This window comes from Paralichthys olivaceus, chromosome 1 (genome assembly GCF_024713975.1).
Source record: "Paralichthys olivaceus isolate ysfri-2021 chromosome 1, ASM2471397v2, whole genome shotgun sequence".
In the NCBI taxonomy this organism is placed as follows: Eukaryota; Metazoa; Chordata; class Actinopteri; order Pleuronectiformes; family Paralichthyidae; genus Paralichthys; species Paralichthys olivaceus.
In genome coordinates, this window is record NC_091093.1 from 1,498,409 (window position 1) to 1,519,013 (window position 20,605).

The following is a 20,605-nucleotide window of genomic DNA, read 5'->3' on the forward strand; positions in this document are numbered from 1 at the left end:
TGTCTTGCAGTCGGTTTATTACATTTACAGGTTCTCAATTCAGTTCCTGATACATACTGCATCACTGCAATTAATCCAGTCTTTTACCACAGATACACACAAAGATTCCCCCTGGCGCTGAAGAGCGACAGTGACTCCTCTGACTGATCCAGATTAATGAGGACCATGGACTTCTGTGAATGTGACCAGAACCTGAGAGCAGAGACCACTCTGATGCTGTCACTGCTTTACACAATAAATCCACCACCGACCAGTCACCTTCTGATGCCTCCTGTGAGACGAACAGCAGGCCTGCTGACTGAGAGCAGCTCAGCCTGATTCTCCTCTGTTCAGATCGCAGATGTCCATTCAGCTCCTCCTCCTCGTCATCACGATCAAGAGTGATTCAGAAAGAAGTCCCTTGGGAGGTTTTGATGTAATCCTTGAAGTCAGTTGGGACATTCAACATAGAGCAGACCTGGATGATAGCAGACAGAAGTTAGCTTGTCTGCTTAAACTGCTCTGCTACTGCAGGAACATCACATGATGTAAATGCACGACAACACAGCAGGCTACAAAGCAACAGCAGCGGCAGCATCTGTCATTTGCCTGTGTGTACCAAACTGTATAAAATGATTAACGAAGTGTCTTTGCTTCCTTCCACTATCCAGAAATAAAACATAAAGTGTATAATTGTTTTATACTATATTTTTTATAATTTTATTATAATAATATCATTAATAAAAGGGAATATACTCAGTGGTAACGTGTTGCTGCTGCTGTTAATGCATTGAGTGAGAATGAAAGAGAAAACAGTGGTCAGATTTAAAAGTGAAGTCAAAAAGAATTGTTTCTCATCGTTAGAATGTGAGGGGACTTGTTCGTCTTTACATATTTTAATAATCCAAAACTATAGGCATTATTAAATTCATAAACAGCCATGAGATGGTTCGGTTCTGTCAGGTCGGTCTGTGTAATGCTGTATATCAGTGCCAGTGCATCCATTACGTAGCATTACGCACAAGTGTTACGGCATTATTAGTATACAGCAATTGGACCGATTGCTTCACTCATATATGGGATCCTAACCTCCACACGGGATTTGGAAATAGAAATTTGAAGGTGAACACAGTTTATTTATTTTTTGTAACTGGTTTCCATTGTGCTCTGTCGGCAGACACTGCAGCAATTTTACATACACACACACACACACACACACACACAGTATGAAAACACTAGTTCTAAACTAATAGAGAACTTGTTCCAATGGTATCTGAGAAACTTATAAAAAGCCTTGGATGATGCTATAATGCAAGCCTCAAAGACTGTGAGGAGGTCCAGAAACTGAAGCAGGATGTCAGCAGCCTTAAGAACATCGACCAGTCCATGCTTCCTGGCAGGCTAAAGCTCTGCTGCTTACAGTTTGGCCTGTTACCCCAACTGATGTGACCACTTGAAGTAGTCAACGTTCCCCTTAGAAGAATTGAGAACATGGAGAGAATGATCAACTCCTATGTGAGAAAAGGGGTTAGGAGTCCCAAGATGTCTGAGCAACATCCACCTGCATGGACACGGCATCTCAAGTCTCATAGAGGTTGTCGGATTTAGCTTCTTTCCCGATATAAAAGAAGTGTTGGCCTTGCCTCGCAGTTACAGCAGATGATAGATGGCTTAACATATTTAACCTACAGATGCCGCTATTCCGCCTCATTGCGATGCGGCCTTATTTTAACCTACTGTCTATGCATGCGGGGATGCAGAATATTTATTTATTTATTTAATTTCGGAGGGACGTAGTCAAGGCGGGGGGCCGTTGTTGTCAAGGCCCCCCGCCTTAACTATAAAGCGCTGCGGGAAACCCTGCTTTACTCACCCAACAACCTACAGCAGTTGCTGAACAAAGATCCCTCCTGCCCACTATGCTCAACTCCAGCTACCCTAAGGCACATCTTCACTGGTTGTAAAATAAGTCTCCATCAAGGTAGGTATACATGGAGCAGAACCAGGTACTCAATACCTTGCAGCAACAATAGAAACAAAGAGAGCTACTACCAATGCCTTGCCAACCAAAACATCAAATGCAGTTCAAAGGACAACATTAGTCCAAAAAGGGACAGAGTCTGCCTCCTCCACTGACCAGTAGTGGCCAGTTGGAGCAGGCCAGAGACTGGGAAATGTTGGTGGAAGTGGGGCAGCGGCTTACAGTCCCATCACATATTGTCACTACCACCCTAAGACCAGACCTGAGATTCACACTTCGAGTGTTGAAGCCAGGTGTTCGGAAAAAAACACAAGTATCAAGTATCTAAATATGGGTGAGGAACACATGGGTCATAAACTGACAATGACATCTTGAGACATTATTAATTTCCAGCTGTTGATATTTAAAAATATAATAGTGCTCTCTGATGCTGTAGTTAGGTTCAACAACTATGCAAGTATCCATTTTGGCCTGTTATATTTCTACTTTTAGTATTATAAATGTTTAATGCTCTTTCTGAGGGACATAATTTGATATCGCTGTTACTGCCACAGATTTGCAATATGTCTTCCTGAAGGGTGCTGTTACTCCTACGGTCGTTGTTACGACTGATGTTATTGTAACTTTTTTTGGCTGCTGGTATAAGGCTTTGAGTTGATTATTACTTTGTTTCAAGCCTTAAAAATCTGACCAAATATGTTCTGCAGGTTCTAGTTAGCTCAGTGGTTTTCCTAAAGCTAAGCAGCCTGGTGTGCCTTTACTTCCTTAGTTTAAAGGAGGTTACTGTGATCTTCAGTTTGAGGGGAGATCAGCATAGGGTTTTAGGACTCTCTTTTCTTCTTCTTTTTTGTTTTTTCTTATTGTTTTCTTATTCTGGATTTTGTGATCTGTGGACTATTCCAACCTGAACCACTTATATTTATATATATATATATATGCCTTTTAATTAGGGGTGTAACGATTCATCTACTACATCGATGTAGTAGATGTTTATATTCCTTTCAGTTTGCACACTGCTGTGGGTTAACTGTACTACTGTTCTGTATGTTTATCGGGAAAATGTCAATAAAAACAAGGCATAGAGGTAATGATGTCTGATCTACTGAGTGGGCCACATGGTCATATTACTGCCATACAAGCCAGTAGCCAGTCAGATTTATGTTTAGCCTCAGCATACTCTCAAATTTGGCCTGTATCATTGATTACAAGGCCAAAAAACTTGATGACGATAAGGTGCACAAAAGAAGTTATGTCCCTAATACCTGCTGTCCACTTGTAGTTGGTATTCTAAATTGTGCAGAAAACCTTCAGATGCACAAGTGATATTCACAATCTTGTCCTATATTTGAAAATGTTACCCACTCCTCATCATGCTCGCCAGATCTCTGATAGTCTGAGGTGAGGTGTAGTGCGGAGAAAATTAGTACTGGACGCAGGGATCCTTTTGTAGATATGGCTAACACTGGGTTTTAATGACACTGTTGGTTAATGATGAGGTGCATCAATGATCTGGCTTCAAATTACCACCTCAAGTCTGCATCATCACTTTCCCATCAAAATATTTGTACTCATGAGTTAAAGTTTGCATAGAAATGCGCACATTCTCCTGTAAAGTTTGCGTGAGAAGTGACATACACACAAAATGGGGTCTGAAAGATGTGTACACAACAGTTATAAATGAGGCCCCTGGGCACCATATGTCTCAGAGGAAGCTTGCACATTGATTCTGACGGAAAAGGTGTTTATAGAAACTTAAACAGTGAAATGTAAAACTGTGGCAAATAACAAAGCCAGATAGGCTTATTCAAAACCCATTATCGTATAAAAATACAATTCACGAAGTGATATGTTTGCTTGCATTATTAGCAACTACTATAATGATGGGACATATGCCCACAGGCATACAGTCCAAATGACATCAAGCCTGACCTAAGAGCTTGTATCTTTTTGTTATTCATTGTGTGATGATTGTTTGAACTTATATATCAATTTCACCACAAGGTCTGGTGTTTGATGTTTTGTGGGTGTTTCACAATCAAAATGTGTCAAATTGGATAGTGTGCTTCTTTTTCAGTCTGTGTTAACTCTTTTGAAATGGATTATGAAGTGAAAGGACACAATTTACAGGCTTTCCATCAATCAGGGCTAGCCAAGTCAAATTGATAAGCTTGTTCTGGAGTTTTGTATGTATAATTTATATGAATATGTTTTGTATCCATTACACTACTTTTTTGCGGGTACCCAACTTGGTGCAGGACTCTGGTACAGGCAACATCTTTATGAGAGATCTAAAGAGAGGTGGGAGGTGTGGCTGAGGCTTTTGTTTTGGTCTGAGATGCTGATGCAAGTGGGACATCTAATATTATAACCTTTAAAACAAACCAGAACATTGCTACTTCAAAATGTACATCTCTATTTAACAAAGCATTAATCAGTAACAAATTTAAGATGGAAAAATAATATCAATTTAACTGGTACTCTTAAAACTTTCTGAAGGGAGGACCAGTGTCACTAATCAATAAAAGTGGAGTACCTGTCTGAACTTGGCCCGAAGCTTCTCCATGTCCTCCTGTAGTGTTGCAGACTGAGGATCATTGTGAGAAGAGTTTTGGATCAAACCCAAGAGGGCCTCCAGAGTTTTTATACGCTTTCTGAAGGAACACACAGACAAACACACAAACTCTGATTTGAATCTTATGGCTCTTTGAGAAGCAGGTCCATCAAGGCAATAATCTATGAACAGTCTCTGTGCCACTGTAACTGTCCATGTGTTTATCAGCCAAAATAACATTTGAAAACTTTTAAAATGTGTTTAAAATTGTCAGGCATTGAATCAGACTTTTCTCTTGGATTCTATTTAGCAGTGGGGGGCGGTACGGCCAAAATGTCAGACTTTTTTTTCAATGTTTTTAAATACATGTCTCATGAACTCTCGAGAGAATCAAGCAAACAAAAAATAAACTTCAAGTACTATAACTTTCCTAATAACCTCAGATTAGTGTTGGTGTTTATTATATTAAGTGACAGGGGCGGCAGGGTAATACAGCCCAGTACAGGGATACCGGGTATATAATGTGTATATGCTCTTACATCGAAGCAGCAGTAACAATTTGCAGTGGCGGGCCACAGGTGCAAAATAAATCAAATTAAATAAAACTGCATGATTGTGTTTGATATTCACGGTTTCAAATGCCCCACTTTGTTTCATGAAAAAAGTAAATTGTGACTTCCAAGACGTAAGCTTAAAACAGCAGCAGTCTCTGACACAGGCTCCACTCCTAGAAATATCACCATTACTTCCATTTCAAAAATGTGTAACAGAAAAATGTCCATTGCAATATGTGCAAAGCCAAAATAAAAGTTAACAGCTGCTGTTGCAGTTGTAAGCAGCTAACATTACAGAAACTAAAACCGTCCTGCAGTACACCTCAGCCAACTAGTGCAGTTTCAGTATACATGTTTTTTCATATTTTCATATGAGGTCACCAGGACCTTTACCTTTGACGTCTGAAATCTAATCAGTTATTTAGAGTCTTAGTGACAACTGAAATTCCTACAGGTAATTTATGTTTGCCAAAGGTTGATCATGGTAGCAGTGGTTAGCTTGTTGGCGCACAAACAAATCCTAAGTATGCAAGACCATTCTTTGCTATTGAATATATTTGATGTTTCAAGAGAAAAATTAATATTGGTAGGACCTTTCTGCTTGTAATGTACCATAATTAATATGTAATAACACAGTTGTCCACTGATGTTTTCTACAACTCAGACAACTCTTCATGCTCCAGGAGTAATCTTGAGATTGTGATATATGCTTTTAGTTTCTCTTGATTAGACTATTTGTAACACACTATACACCTGTCAGAGTGAGAAGAATTAGCTTATGCTTATGCAAAATGCAGCAGCGAGACTCCTCACCAAAACAAAAAAGAGGGAGCAATGCCAACATTATGGCCTTTTTATACAACAGATGAACCCCACTGTCTACGGCACCAATATAAGATTTATTGACATGTATGCAACAATACTGTTACATTAAAGCCAGGGTACTGTGCAGTGAGCTTCACAAAATCAGAAAACCTTGAGGTGAGGTAGCTGATGAGTATCCATTTTCTCGGAACAATAAAGATCCCTAGGCAGTTTGTGCTTCCATACCCAGGTGCAGCTGTGATATAATATTTTTCACAAGAAAAGGCATGTAGAAAAGTTATGCAGGACTACTCTTGATAAGAATTTTTCATTGTGTAGGTCCAATTTTTTATTTTCTTACCTAATTGGTGAGACATGCCAAGGACACACCCCCTGATGAAAACTCACAAGTTTGATTTTATGGCATCATCAACTTATTTAGACTCTCCAGACCAAATTTACCATGAATCGTGTGAACTGGCTAGCTGCAGGACACCAACATGTAAAACATGACATTTCCTGTTACAGCTAGGGGCCACTATGACTATTATCAAATATGATCATATTAAGCGGGTGTCAAAAAGCAAAAAATCATGTCAAATTTAATTTTCAATCCAAAATATTCGACTTTCTGTTGAGTGTGGCTAAGTGTGTCAAGAAGATTTTTTGTACGTCTGCGCATGATACACTTTTGTTTATTTTCATTACTCTAGGCAAAAGTGCAGCACCCTGCAACAACTGTTTGTTGTGATACCATGCTATATAAATAAATTTGATGGATTGATTGATGTATGGGGCGCTATTGAGGCATTTTTAAACAGACGTTCCAGACCACATTAAAATACTTAAATTTGGACTTCCGGTGACGGCATGCTCTGAGACATGTGTCGGGTGATCGCTCCCTCAAAATCAAGCGTGATTACTTTTTAGCAAAGTTTGAAAACGTAAATTCATCTGGAATAACTTAAGGAGTAACAAAGGAGTAACTATGAGCTTGGTTAGAAGTGCAAGAAACAGGGAAAAAACAAGAACCGCAGGAAAAATCCAAGGAAAGAAAGGACTGCCACTCGGCCTACCCGAGACAGCTAGCAACTAAGACATGAAAACTATGGAAGAGATTCTCCCGAGAGCTGAGAGAACTAAGAAAAGAACATCAAGAGACACAAAGGCCTCGTTGTCTAGGCTGGAGGAGTCAGTGAATAACCTGAAACAGCGAAAGGGAGACCTGGAGCAGAGAACAGCGGATGCAGAGGCTAGAGTCAGTGCCACTGAAGACATTAGCCAGTTTGTGTGATGACATGCAGAAGTGTATGCTCCGTAATAAATTGAAAATCTATCAAGTCCCCAAAGAAAACGAGAATAACGACATGGTAGGTTTTGTGAAACAACTAATTTAAAAACCAAGCTGCAGATGCCGCAGGAGATGAATCTACAGGGCTCACAGATCTATGAGTCTTAAGCCAGTCAACTCTGCACCACCATGCTCCATTATTGTAAGGTTTCTGAACTACACAGTGAAGGAAATGGTATTACAACAAGCCTGGGCACAGAAACAAGTCAAGTTCCAAAGAAAAGTAATATACTTAGACCAGGAATACTCGGCAGAGGTACAAATGAAAAGGGGGCAGGTCCGTGCAGTAATTAAGCAGCTGAAGGAGAAAGGGATCCAGGCCAGATGTTGCTTCCCAGTACAGTTGAACCTAAAGACTGGAGTTAAAACATTCCCAACTCTGATCGAGGCACTGCAGACACTTTGGGAGCTAAGTATCTCCGTGCAGTTGAGCGAGAGAGAGAAGATGGAGCGGGAGCTCTCCAGGGAGTCATGGCAGAGATAGGAGAACCAGAGGAGAAGAGGAGAAGTGTCTCTGACAGATACAGATTTACTGACTTTTATAGGACTGAGGTGACAGTAAATATGCTCAGGTAACAAGGTTTCGTGTTTTAGTGTAACTTTTCACCTGTAATAATAACAAAATGTTATACGACACTTGAAACAGCTGATTGCGCTGAATAATTGCTATGATTTCATTTATGAGTGAATAAGAGGTATGGGGAGTTTTTTTTTTCTTTTTTACTACATAAGACCCAAGACAGGGCTACAACCTCACCAAGGGATCTCTTTTTCTCTTTGGTTTATGGTTTGGATGGCACTCAGTGCATGTTCCCCAGAGAGAACTCTCTGCCTACAATACAGCAGGGGTTGGGAGCAACTTTGCAACCAGGTGGGCTTTTGATGTTCTAATTCTGTTTGTTAATAGTTCTTATATCCTTGACACGTTTGTTAAATCTGCACACAATTGTGATTTTAATATGAAAGAGAGGTTTCAGAGAGATGTCTTTGCCTGAGGAAGAGATTCTAAGGAGGCTAGATAGAAATAATACACTGGATTAATATTACTTTATCTATCTATCTAGGGATCGTTAGTTATAATGTGAAGGGGATTAATCACCCCGTAAAAAGGAAAAAGGGTAATCTGAAAAAATTTCAATACTGAGGCTACACAATAATTTAAAGGTTCAATGTAGAATTTAGTGACATCTAGAGGTGAAGTGTCATGTTGCAGCTGAATACTGCTCATCTCCCCCTCCCTTTCCCAACATGAGAGAGAACCTGTGGTGAACTTCAGTTGTCATGAAAACTCTTGTCCAGTTTGGACGACAGTAAATAACATGGTGGCCTCCACAGAGAGGACCCCCCTCCATGCAAATATAAAGTTTTTAAATATAAAAGGGCCCATTCTATGGTAAAGAAAACAACAATTCATACAATTTAGATGAAACACACCAGTGAAAACATCACTAGTATTATTTTATATTCAATTTCTTCAAATTTTCCTTTTACCTAAATCTTACACACTGAACCTTTAAGAATAGCAGAAAAAGAGGGGTAGCTATTTTGATTAGTCGTACAGTAAGTTTTGTTGTACAAAGGGAAGTAAAGGACAAGCAGGGCAGATATAGTAGTCACTGGGACAATAGGTGGGGCCGATTTGACCATCATGAATATCCACACCCCAAACGAAGATTATCTGTCATGTCTCCGGTGTTTCTGGTTTCATGTAAGAGAGTTTTCATTTCAAGTATGGATTGTATTTTTCTTACGTTTGGATTCATGTTATAGGTTTTGCTCCCTGTGTCCCTCTCCTGTGTCCCACTCCGCTCCTTTCTGTGTCTCACTCTGTGTCCCTCTTCTGTGTCCCACTTTGTTCATTTCTGATTCCCTCTCCTGTGTTCCCCTCTGTGTTTCACCAAGTGCTTCACCCTGTGTCCCTTTCAGTGTTCCTCTGTGTACATCTCTGTTTCCTGTTTTAATTTGTAGTCTCTGCTCCTTATGTGTTTTCCCCCTGGACTTCTTTCCCACGTCAGGTTCACATATTTGTCCTGTGCCACCTGTCTCTAATTTCTCATTAGTTCAGTGTATTTAATTCTTTGTGCTTCCCTGGGTCTTTGTCAGTTCGTTGTTGTGATGCCATACCATGTCTTCCCATGTGTTGTGCCACCACTCGTCGTTTCCAATAAGTCTCTAGTGTTTCAAAGTGTTTCCCCTGTTTTTGCTGAAGAGCATTTTGAGTTGCTGTTATTTTGGATTTTGTATGTTTGCTTGGTTTGCCTACCTTATTCATTAAATTACACTTTTTTGTTCTGCCTTTTGGGTCCATCTGCTCCCTTACCCTCTCCCCACAAAACGTAACATGATCCTTAAGTTTTCAAAGACATATGATCCATATTGGCTAGGGACGCTAAAGGTATAATCTTTTTTGGGAGGGGGGGGACTTAAACTAAATCTGAACTGAGACAAACTGTCCTTGGTACATGGGCCCCCCAGTAAAAAATATAAAGTTGCAAAATACATGTTGGAAGAGTTGGGGTTGGTTGATAGTTGGAGGGCTAAAAATCCAAAAACAAAGGACTTCACTTTATTATCCAGGATGAGTCATGTGATCCAGGATCGATATGATTTGTATTTCAAAACACAGCCTTCATAAGGTTGAAGAATATGTTATAGAACATATTACACTGTTTAATCATGGCCCAGTAAGGCTGACTTTAAATTTGGGATTTGATAGGCATTTTAAATACCGGCGATTAAATGTTTCCATGCTAACAGACCCAATTATTAACTAAAAGAAACTAGATGATAATGGATCAGTATCCCCCTCCCCACTTTGGGATGTGGTAAATGTATTGAAATTGCTGTCAAGTTAAATAGACTTGAGAAGGAGAAACAATTTGAAAGTGATATAAAAAGACTAAGACATGAGCATGAAACTAAAGGTGATGCTTACACATTGAGACAACTTCAGTGCTGCAGAGATACTTTGGATGATTAACTTACTCATAAAGCTAAGGGAGCGCTCAGATACACAAGTCAAAAGTATTACGAGATGGGAAATTGAGCAAGCCATCTGCTTGCCTTTCAGTTGAGAGAAGAGCAGTCAAATCGTATAGTACTTAAAATAAGAGACCCCAAATCATTGGCTGAGGTTTCTAATTTGGTAGAAGTGGCAGATGCATTTAAAAACTTCTATCAAAACCTTTATGATGCACCGGATGAGGCACAAATTGTGGCAAAATTGTGGGGAATCTTCCCAAAGTTGTCAAAGCTAACGGAGTCAGAGGCCAAATAGGGCTGGGGCGACGCGTCGACGTCATCGATTGCGTCGACGCAAAAAATACGTTGACCCAAAAACTGTACGTCGATGCGTCGTCCGACCAAAACAAAAAATGGCGGCAGCGAGTAGCGGCAGCAGCAACGCCAGTGAGTCAGCTGAAGCTGAACTCAGCAAAAAAAGAACACGTATTTCGAAGGTATGGGACTATTTTACAGTGAAAGGGAGCGACTCTGTTGTTTGTCGTCTTTGTAAAATGGAAATGGCCTATCATAAAAGCACGACGGCTATGCACCAGCACCTCAAAAGGCGGCATCCAGGAGCAGCTTGTGCAGATGAAAAAACACAGTAAGTTTTAAGTAACTTTTTTTTCTTTTCTTGTTTGTTTTGTTGTACATATTATATTACGCAATGAGTCGTCATTTTTTAATACCGTATTATAACATTAAACATCATAACGTACCCTGTCATTCATCCAAACACCCCCACGTACACATGCACGCACACCCACTCACTCACATACACACCCTCCTCAAACTCAAAACTGATATAAGCTGCTCTTTGTTTTGTTGGTTTTTATTTCTGAATTTTGTTTGTTTTGTTTTTGTTTGTTTTTTTGTCTGCCTGCTTTGTTTTGCACTTTATTAGTCCTGTACTACATAGATTGTTGTTTTGTAATTTCTTTTTTGTAATCTTCATTTTGTAATTGATCACTGTCATGCCGTGACAGCTCAACTACACACATAGGATTTGATTACTTGCTGATTTAAACGATGGTAATAGACAGTATGATTAGGATATATTAAAATCCTACTATTATTATTATTATTTGTATTATTTATATATAATTAATATTTTTTAAAATAATTTTTATTAATCTGTGCGCTGTGTGTGTGATTTATGTTTTCAGGAATAAGCAGAAAAGTGTGGAGGACTACTTTCAGGAGAAAAAAACAACCCCCTGCACCCCCCAGGAGGCTGCTGTACTGACTGAGAGCGTCCTATCTATGATTGTGAAAGACATGAGGCCACTTGCTATGGTTGAGGGCGAGGGATTCAAAGAAATGCTGACCACTTTTCAATCAGGTTACACTCTGCCGTCTAGGCGCCATTTTACAAGTATGATGGAGAGAAAGTATGAAACTTCAGTGGAGAAACTAAGGAACGAACTAAAAAAGGCCACATCCAAAATCTCCCTTACCGCTGATGCTTGGACTAGTCTGGTCACAGAGGCCTACTTAGGAGTAACTTGTCATTTCATTGATGACAATTGGGATCTTGTCTCCTTCAATTTAACAACACTGCCAATTGAAGAACGACACACTGCAGAAAACATTGCCTCCTGGGTGGAGAAGGTGGCAGAAAAATTCAACATTTCCTTGCATAACGTCCTCGCCATTGTGCATGATAATGCAAGTAACATAGTGGCAGCTCTCCGCATCCTCGAAGAGAGGTTTGGAGTGGTATCTTATCGGTGTGCTGGGCATACACTGCAGCTGGTTGTAAACCATGCAATGAAGGACCCCATGATTGATAAGGCACTATAAGCTGCACGGGGCCTCGTGAAGCACATCAAGAAAAGTGAGCCAGCTAGCACCAAACTTAAGCAGAAACAAAACCAAATGGGCACAGCTGAGCACAAACTAATCCAAGATGTAGCTGTCAGATGGAATAGTTCATACTATATGGTTGAACGTCTGTTAGAACAGCGATGGCCAGTGGTTGCGACGCTGTCAGATCCAGAAGTCACACACCGTGGGAAACATTACCTTGATCTGAAAAATGATCAGTGGATTCTTCTGGATGAACTGAAGGAGGTGCTCAAGCCTTATGAGCAAGCTACTGTTTTTCTTAGTGGACAATCTTATGTCACAGCTTCTGTTCTCCCCCCCCTGCTGAAAGGTCTCCTGAAATCCACCCAAAACAGATCCTTTGATTCTGCTGCCGTGAACCTGTTCCAGAGCCATGCAGAAGGGGAAATCTTGTCAAGGTGGCAGCCGGTGGTATCTGCATTTCAAGAGGATGGGGAAAATGTGTCACTCATTGCTGCTGCCCTTGATCCACGTTTCCGAAAACTGAAATTCCTTTCTCCAGAGGATGCTCTGAAACTGCAAGTAAGAGTACAGAGTGTTGCACTTGATCTCAAAAGGGAGCAGAGAGCACAACTTCAGCAGGCAGCTGTGGGGCAGGAAGCCTCAGCAAGTCCCCCACCAAAGAAGAGGTCTGTGTTGGACACTTTGTTGGGCACAGATTCTGAGGAGGAAGACGGCAACGAAGTCATGGACCAGGATGAGGATGGGGACAATGAGACCGTGAGGAAAGAAGTACTGTTGTATTTTGGGGAAACACCTATCGTAAGGGACAATGACCCCCTTAAATGGTGGAAGGATAACGCAACAAGATTCCCCACACTGGCTGCTTTAGCCAAATCGTATTTGGCTGTACCTGCCACATCAACGCCATCTGAAAGGCTTTTTTCAGTTGCTGGAAACATTGTCACCAAAAAAAGGGCGAGCCTGACTGCTGAGCATGTTGAAATGCTAACATTCCTCCACTCCAATGCATGACTACATCATGTCTTGAATTAAACACACACACACACTGAGTATTCTTAAGGGAAAAGTGGCAGAGTGTATGTTAAGAGCACTTTTGCAGAAAGCAAAGTAAATGTTATATTTCGGACACCACTGCTGCTGCTGTTTATATTTTATTTATTTATTGTTGATAACATTTTTATTCAGATTGTGTTTGTTTGCACAACAGTTTTATTTATTGAAAGACAGTATTTTATTTTTTGTTAAATGCTACCTCTGGCATCAGATTGCACTACTGTATTCATTACTTGAATTTTATTTTGGAATTTGTAATTAAGAGCAATAAAAATGTATTGGAATGAAGAAATTTGTGTTTTTTCATTGAGATACATAAATTAGCATATGTAAATTGCTATATAGGTCAAATTATGGGAAAATAATCGCTAATCGAATCGAAATTGAATCGAATTAAAAAATTAATCGTTAGATTAATCGATGCATCGAAAAAATATTTGCTAGATTAATCGATTACAAAATAATTGTTTTGCCCAGCCCTAAGGCCAAACATTTAACAGCCCCAATTTTAGAAAGTGAAATAAGAAAAACCATTAAATTCCTGAAGAACAAGAAACTTTTGTGTATTAGAAACCCAGTATCATAAATTCCTGTTCACATGCAATGTCCGAGGAACTCTGAGACTTGCCCAAACAATTGCATAATGATAAACTAATTTCTCAGATAAAAAATGACAGAAAGATGGGGGATGGAGACCATCAGGATGAATGTATTGCCAGAAATGCAGTTTCTCTTTTGCTCTCTTCCTATTACTGTCCCAGTGGCATTTAAACATTTAAACATAGATTTAAAATCCTGGACAGACTTATTTCCAAATTCATACAGCAGAATAAAAGCCTAGTTTATGCTTCTGCGTCACGTCGACGCCAGACCTACGCCGTCGACGTGACGCAGTCATTGAGCATTCGAAGTTCTGCGTCGAGGGAACGCGTTGCTCTGCAATTCACCGCCATGCCTCTAGGGGGGTGTAGCTATGTGTTTGTGTGGTTATAGCCGAATCCTGGCTTTTTCTTCCGTAAAGTAAACAACAGTAAACAATGGCGACCGAGGTGGAGCAGTTGTATTTGGAGTTGGAGCTCATCAATATTGAAGAACAAATGCTTAACAAATGTTGAAGCGTAGGCGACAGAGAAGATGTTTGCAGAGGTGGTCTGTACGACGAGGAAGAAGACCGGAAAAAGCAACTGCCGGAACTTACCTTCTGAGCGGACCAATCACAGCGCTTGCGGTCAACGCGACGTGTAGTTAGGATTTTTTGGAGGTACGCGTCAGGCTACGGCGTAGGTACGGCGTTGACGCGACGCAGAAGCATAAACTAGGCTTAAGACTGAAAGTCCTCTACTCAGACAAAGAGAAGGGTGGCTCAGCATTGCCTCATTTTAGAAGCTACTATTGGGTATCACAACTTTGAATATTGGTTTCATCAATTAGACTAAATATGTAAACAAAATGGTACATATAGAACAACGCTCTTTCAGGCCCCCACTATTATGGAGGCAAAAGTATGGTGAAAATTTAAGATTCAAAATTAGTAGGTAAACTATACCCTTAATGTTTGGGCAAAGATGAGAAAAATGTTGAATTTGCCATTGTCATTATCTAGGGGAACTAAAATAGCTTCTATTTGTGACTTTTTGCCAGCAAAACTGGACAGTGGTTTTAGTGGGTTGGCATCTGACACATAAAGAATGGGACGGAATTAAAATATTACCGATTCAAATCCAAACAAGGGAAACAATATCCTGTTTACACAGAAGAATTTGCTTAGACTTGTGAGAGATAAATGGGAATTGGAGGCCAATGCCCTGGTTACGGACGATGAGTGGGACAGGTACTGGGTGTCTGCAGGAAATTTGCTTGGAATTTGAAAATTAGATATTTCAAAGCACCACTGGTAATAGCTAACTATGACAAGACATCTAGCCTCCTCTGCTGGAGAGGGTTGTGGATTAATAGGAGATTTCTCACACATCTTATGGGATTGCCCAAAACTACGAATATTTTGGAAGAAGGTAATGAGTGAAATGGGAGAGATTTTGGAGTTGAATATATTACTTTAACCACAGGGGCTGATTTTAGGGAATATACCTTCAAGTGGGTTGGGAAAAAACAAAATGTATATGTGCAGAGCCCTGGTGTAAAATGTAGCTTTTGTCTTATTTTACGATTATTAATTGATCAATCAGAAAAATAATCAGCAGATTCATTGGTTATTAAAAAAATCGTTAGTTGCCGCCCCTTGTCACTTCTAATACCTACTGTTTTAAGTTTTCACTTATTTAAGTATTTCAGATATCAGACCTATCATTATTATACTGCTCCAGAGTGTTGAAGTAGAAAGTGATGGAAGGTGGTTGCCATGTTTGTAGAGACTGTACCTTGATTTGACATCTGTTTTATTTTGGAGGAGACACTTCCATGTGATGGCAAACCCATAATAGAAGGACATCTGTAGGGGGTTAGAGGGCCAGAGGTAGTAAGCAGCTTGAACACCTACATCTGCTGAAATAGCCCCACAGTCATATTCACAGCTAAATCACTCACCTCAGTTGACAACTTGGCCCCATGAGAGGCCCCATGTCGGTGGCCCTCCTTCAATCCTCTGCATTTTCCTCTTTCAAATCCCTCTTGGTATCCCTCCCCTCGGAACCTGAAAAACAGTCACACTGCCCTCACTCAGTGGCAGTAGCTTAAGACAATCTTTACTTATCCTTATCTTAATTTGGATCCTTCTTGGATCCATCTTGTAATTGATTCAGAACTATTTCACCCTTGTTAACGTTAATATCTCTTGCGAGACACACCAACCCTGTGTCTCTTGCTGTGTTAAAGTTCAGGGTGAGACAGTGCCTATGTGACAGTTTGTTTTTCATTTTAAACCAAACAAAAAGTCAGTTTTATGTTTTTGTCAAGAGTCCCCAATAATTGGCAAGACAAACTTTGCCTTTCTTCATATTAAACTATTCCACCATATGAGTTCCACAATTACAGTAAGGGACGAGAGGTTGGACCTGGAAGCAAATATCACACGCCAGACTCAGCCCCTGGTGTGACTGCTGATGTCCCAGTCTTTACTGTGGGCCTGACAACAGCTGCTGTGAGTACAGCATCTATTTACTGGTCTGATTCTGTTTTAAGTTACTTTCAGTGCTGCTTTCAATTATACAATAACTAAATCTTACTTGATTTATTTTTAGTATGGTCATTATCATAGCAAACCATATACAGAATTGCTTATAGCATGATACAAATACAAAATTCAGAAAACTGTACATGCATATATATTTTTTAAATACAACTCATAATATTATATTAGTATCTAGTGGAGTTGAATAACTGGCCCCATCAACCCTCACCTCACAACAGGACAGGAACATTTACTATCCTTTCCCTCTAAAGCTGTGTCATACATTTTCACTCTTGCATGTTTTTGTCTTCTGGTGTGCTTTTGTGTTCTCTCTTTGTTTAGGTGAGTCACATTGTTATTCTGGCAGAACATGCTGGATTCTGACAAGCAGAGGGTGAAATTAAGGGAAAATACTATAATAATTCTTAATAATAATATATATTATGTCAATATAAAACTTATTTAATTAATAATATAAAACTAATTATGGTTGTTTATTAGTATTACAGCACATTTTATCAATACCGCAATGATACTGATAACCGTGATAATTTTGGTCACTATAGTTGTGATACAAAATATCCACACCATTTCATCTCTAGTTCATAGCCATTTATGTGTTTCATGTTATTGTAAATTTTTACTGTTCTTCTCCCTTTTTTAAAAACTGAAATTCATAAACAATGATACATGAATAATATAATGTTAAAAATCAGTACTGTGAAAACAAAAGATGTGTTTCCAATTACAATTGTAAATAAAAATACATAAGTAAATAACCTCAAACTTTGGCAAAGTCTATGTATGATTTTTAATTTAACTTCCCTCCCAAATCTGATCCATATGCTAGAGTAAATATTTTAATAACTTCTGACTGAATCCTCTTAATGTTTTTTTTTTATTTTGGCTGTAAATAATACTTCAACTCTATAGTCTATAAAAGTCTGAAGTGTATTGATCTTTTTTATCTATATGTGGACAAACATACATGCTCGCTGCATCACACAGAGGGAGAAGAAATTATGATAGGTCACTGTTTATTAGAGGTACATTACCATGTGAATGATTGCACTAACCTGAATTATTTTGTTTCAAAATGATGATGCCACATGTTGTATTTCTCTAAACTAGTGGCCTGGGAGCACATAAACAAAGAAGTGAAGTATTTTGTGTGTACCTGACCATTCACTACTAACTAACTGTTGTTCAACAAGATTGGAGAGAAAAAGTGGTGTGATGCCACTTCAGATAAATAATGATATCTTAAAACCCAAAGAACAAACTTTCTGGAGAGTTTGATGACATTATAAGCTTACTCTGGTAAAAAGTTTGATTTGCAGATTTTATTTTTTGGAAATGGCAATGGGATAGAAAAAGCAGTTTCGGTGGGATTCAATGGGGACATTTTTGGTTCGAAGGTGCCAAAAGGAAGTATTTTCATTACAGAGTGAAAAAAAGACTTAGCATGGGAAAGGAGGTTGAATTTATTACAATTCCACAAAATGTACACACCTTTGGGAATTTCGTGTCATATGCAATACCACCACCAAATTATTGAAAAATAAAAACTGAAAATAGCCAAACATGTCCCCAAGGTGTCCTAAAGGTTAACTATGTTGAAAATCAATTTAGCCTCAATCTGTGGGTATAACATAATTCCCCAGAAGCTTATTATTATGGTAACCAAAATTATGACGTTTATCAGTATTATCGCGGTATTGATAAAATGTCCAGTAAATGTTGAAAAAATACAGGGAAAAAAACTATAGTAAGTTTTTTTATTGACATTATATTTACAATTAACAAAAACGATTATAGTACTTTCATTATTTATCGAAGTTCTTCAACTTGTTACTTTAAGTGCAGTTGACCCCAAAGGTCGGGACAAAATGTCAGCATTTGTTTAACACACGCAATTTGGCAACATTGGATGTTAGTACTTGTAAGCTATGGGCAGAGATTATTAAACAGTTTTGCGCTGTTACAGTCCATACCTGTCTCCTTCAGCCATGTTTTTATAACACACAAAAAATGCTGTTCTTGCTGTGTCTGCATGTTGGAGGCATGCTGACTTTGGTTGATGCTGGATAGTATCGACCAAATCGCCAAGATACAGTAATAATTTACATTTTTTGACGCTCTCCACATCAATGGACTACGGCTTGTGTGATGAAAACCTCTGATTATAACCTCTATCCGGGCGGCCCTGCTGGCCCCCTCTTGGCAGCGCCACTACATTGAGGTGCATTACTCAGCACAGTTCAACAAGCAATTCTCTCTCTCTGCGCTTTTCTAATTACTCACACATAGAACTTATCTTTATAATTACCTGCTGAGTTCCTATTTATGTGTTCAGGGATGAACTTTTGCAACATTTCAAGTTTAAGATTTCAGATTTTATTTGTCTTATTCAAGTTAACACAGGGTCAACAGTACAATGAAAGGTGTTGGACAAGAAGAGACCAATCAAGTCAGCAGTGCAATTCTTAAATTAAAGGGCCCATATTGTGTAAAAAAAGGTTTTCTGGGGTTTTACTAACCCTAATTACTTGAAAGGGGTCAGTAGGCACCCTCAAAGTGTGAAAAGAGTCACTCCGCTGACTTTTTCACTCAGTCCATTCAATAAACTGTTGCTTTCCCAGCTCAATGTTTGAGAGACCTATAGGCTAAACACGAGAGTGTGTGCCTATAGTGAACACAAAACAGTGAAACAAAGATTTTTCCGAACCGCTTATGTTCTAAAGCACAAAAACAACTTGCTGGAGGAGGTTGCCAGACTTTTTGTCAATACAAACATGAATTCACTTGTCTGTTGAACTAGTGACTGGTTCAAATTTTATTTATAGTATCTTGAATTGAGGCGAAAACATATCTTAAAGGTCCAGTGTGTAAGATTTAGATGAAAGGGAACTACTGACAGAAATTTTAGCCCAGAAAAGGCCCTTTATATTTAAATATTTTATATTTAGATCAAGGGGGTCCTCTCCACAGAAGCCACCATGTTTTTTTTGCATTAGTCCAGAGTGGACAAACTAAACAACTTTTGAGTTTCTATGTTACCACAGGCTCTTTTTTATGTTTGGAAGGGGAGCTACAACATGCAATTTCAATGCTAGATATCACAAAATTCTACACACAGTAACTTTAAACTTGAATTGTGACTAGTAAGAATTAAATTGTAAATATCTGAAACTGTAATTAATGTCACAATTAAGTTTAAGATTTCTATAATGCATATTGTCAGTGAATTATCTGCGAAGACAACAAAGTAGCTTTTCTAATAAACTGCTGTAAATAACAAAATACATCATTTGCCTTTTTATCTGTTTAATAATCAATTAATCGAAAAATAATCCACAGATTAATTGATAATCAAAAAAGTGGTTAGTTGCAGCCCCATTTGAAATACTCATGTTAAGTATAAGTAATTCAAGTTGTACTTAAGTTCAGAGCCAACATTCATGTATGATCATACTTCATACAGTGCCTTTACGGCAACACGAGCCTGGCCACAACATGTACTCATTACAGCAACAAACTTCAATATGCGCTAATTAAAGACTGTGTAGTTCAAGAACCAACCATGTTAACTATGCATGGATTAATATATAAATTGGAAGGATTTTTTAATCTATCTGCTACGGTTATCATTCTATCTTGATGTCTTTTATTTTGAAATATTTACTTTTACTTCCGTGTCACGTCTGTCTTTCCTGCTATTCTTTAACTCAACGACGATATATAAATTTGGTTTTCTCGTTTTTAATTCTTAATAAGAAAGCAGGGCTGTGCTTCTTCGCTTTGACAAAGAATTGTATGAAAGTAAACGGAGCCAAACCGCTACCAGTGATCCAGCTGACCCTCCACATTAACATAACATGTCCCTTGTTCACTAACAAAAAAACTCACCTTTCATCCGCGAGGAAAATACTGTCAAACAGCTCTTCGTGTCCACCATCCATCTTCACCTCCATTATTTCAGTCGGCAGGTTTGAGGTTTTGTGTCCGCTACTCGTCGCTGATAACAGCGTGTGACCGTTCACGGCCACAGCAGAGTCCGTCTGTGTTTCCTAAATCAGCAGCGCATAGATGTGTCATGCTGCCCCCTGGTGGCCCAAAGGCTACAGTTTTGAAACGTCATATTTTTCTTGAATGTTTTTTCATTCTAGTTGGACCAACAGTGCGAAATTGTAAATGTAATGTTTATTATTATTATTATTATTTTTCAAGCAAGTGATTTGCCTTTTTGAGGGCTTAAACAAGTCAAAAGTGGTAAAAAATGTATGTATTCTGGAGTAATTTGAAATGTCTGGCAAAATGGCTGAACAGCGCTACTTGGAATGCAGCCCCTGAGTTTGCTTACACCTATCTACACGGAAATTGGAACACA

General features: G+C 39.0%; 1 protein-coding gene across 1 annotated transcript; it reads right to left on the reverse strand.

Annotated features, from left to right (window-relative positions):
• Nucleotides 1–20,312, reverse strand: lto1 (LTO1 maturation factor of ABCE1). Its single transcript, XM_069538451.1, has 5 exons — nucleotides 20,125–20,312; nucleotides 15,633–15,738; nucleotides 15,467–15,537; nucleotides 4,494–4,611; nucleotides 1–457 (listed from the first exon to the last, which is right to left on the reverse strand). The coding sequence occupies exons 1-5, from the start codon at nucleotides 20,187–20,189 to the stop codon at nucleotides 386–388; spliced, it is 432 nt and encodes a 143-aa protein (XP_069394552.1). The 5' UTR covers nucleotides 20,190–20,312; the 3' UTR covers nucleotides 1–385.
• Between the last annotated feature and the right edge of the window lie 293 nt (nucleotides 20,313–20,605).

Coding starts and splice junctions, on each gene's coding strand:
- lto1 (XM_069538451.1), bottom strand. CDS start 20,189: ATGGAGGTGAAGATGGATGGTGGACACGAAGAGCTGTTTGACAGTATT. Junction 15,538..15,632: donor GGGCCAAGTTGTCAACTGAG/GTGAGTGATTTA, acceptor AACCCCCTACAG/ATGTCCTTCTATTATGGGTT. Junction 458..4,493: donor TTCGGGCCAAGTTCAGACAG/GTACTCCACTTT, acceptor GCTATCATCCAG/GTCTGCTCTATGTTGAATGT.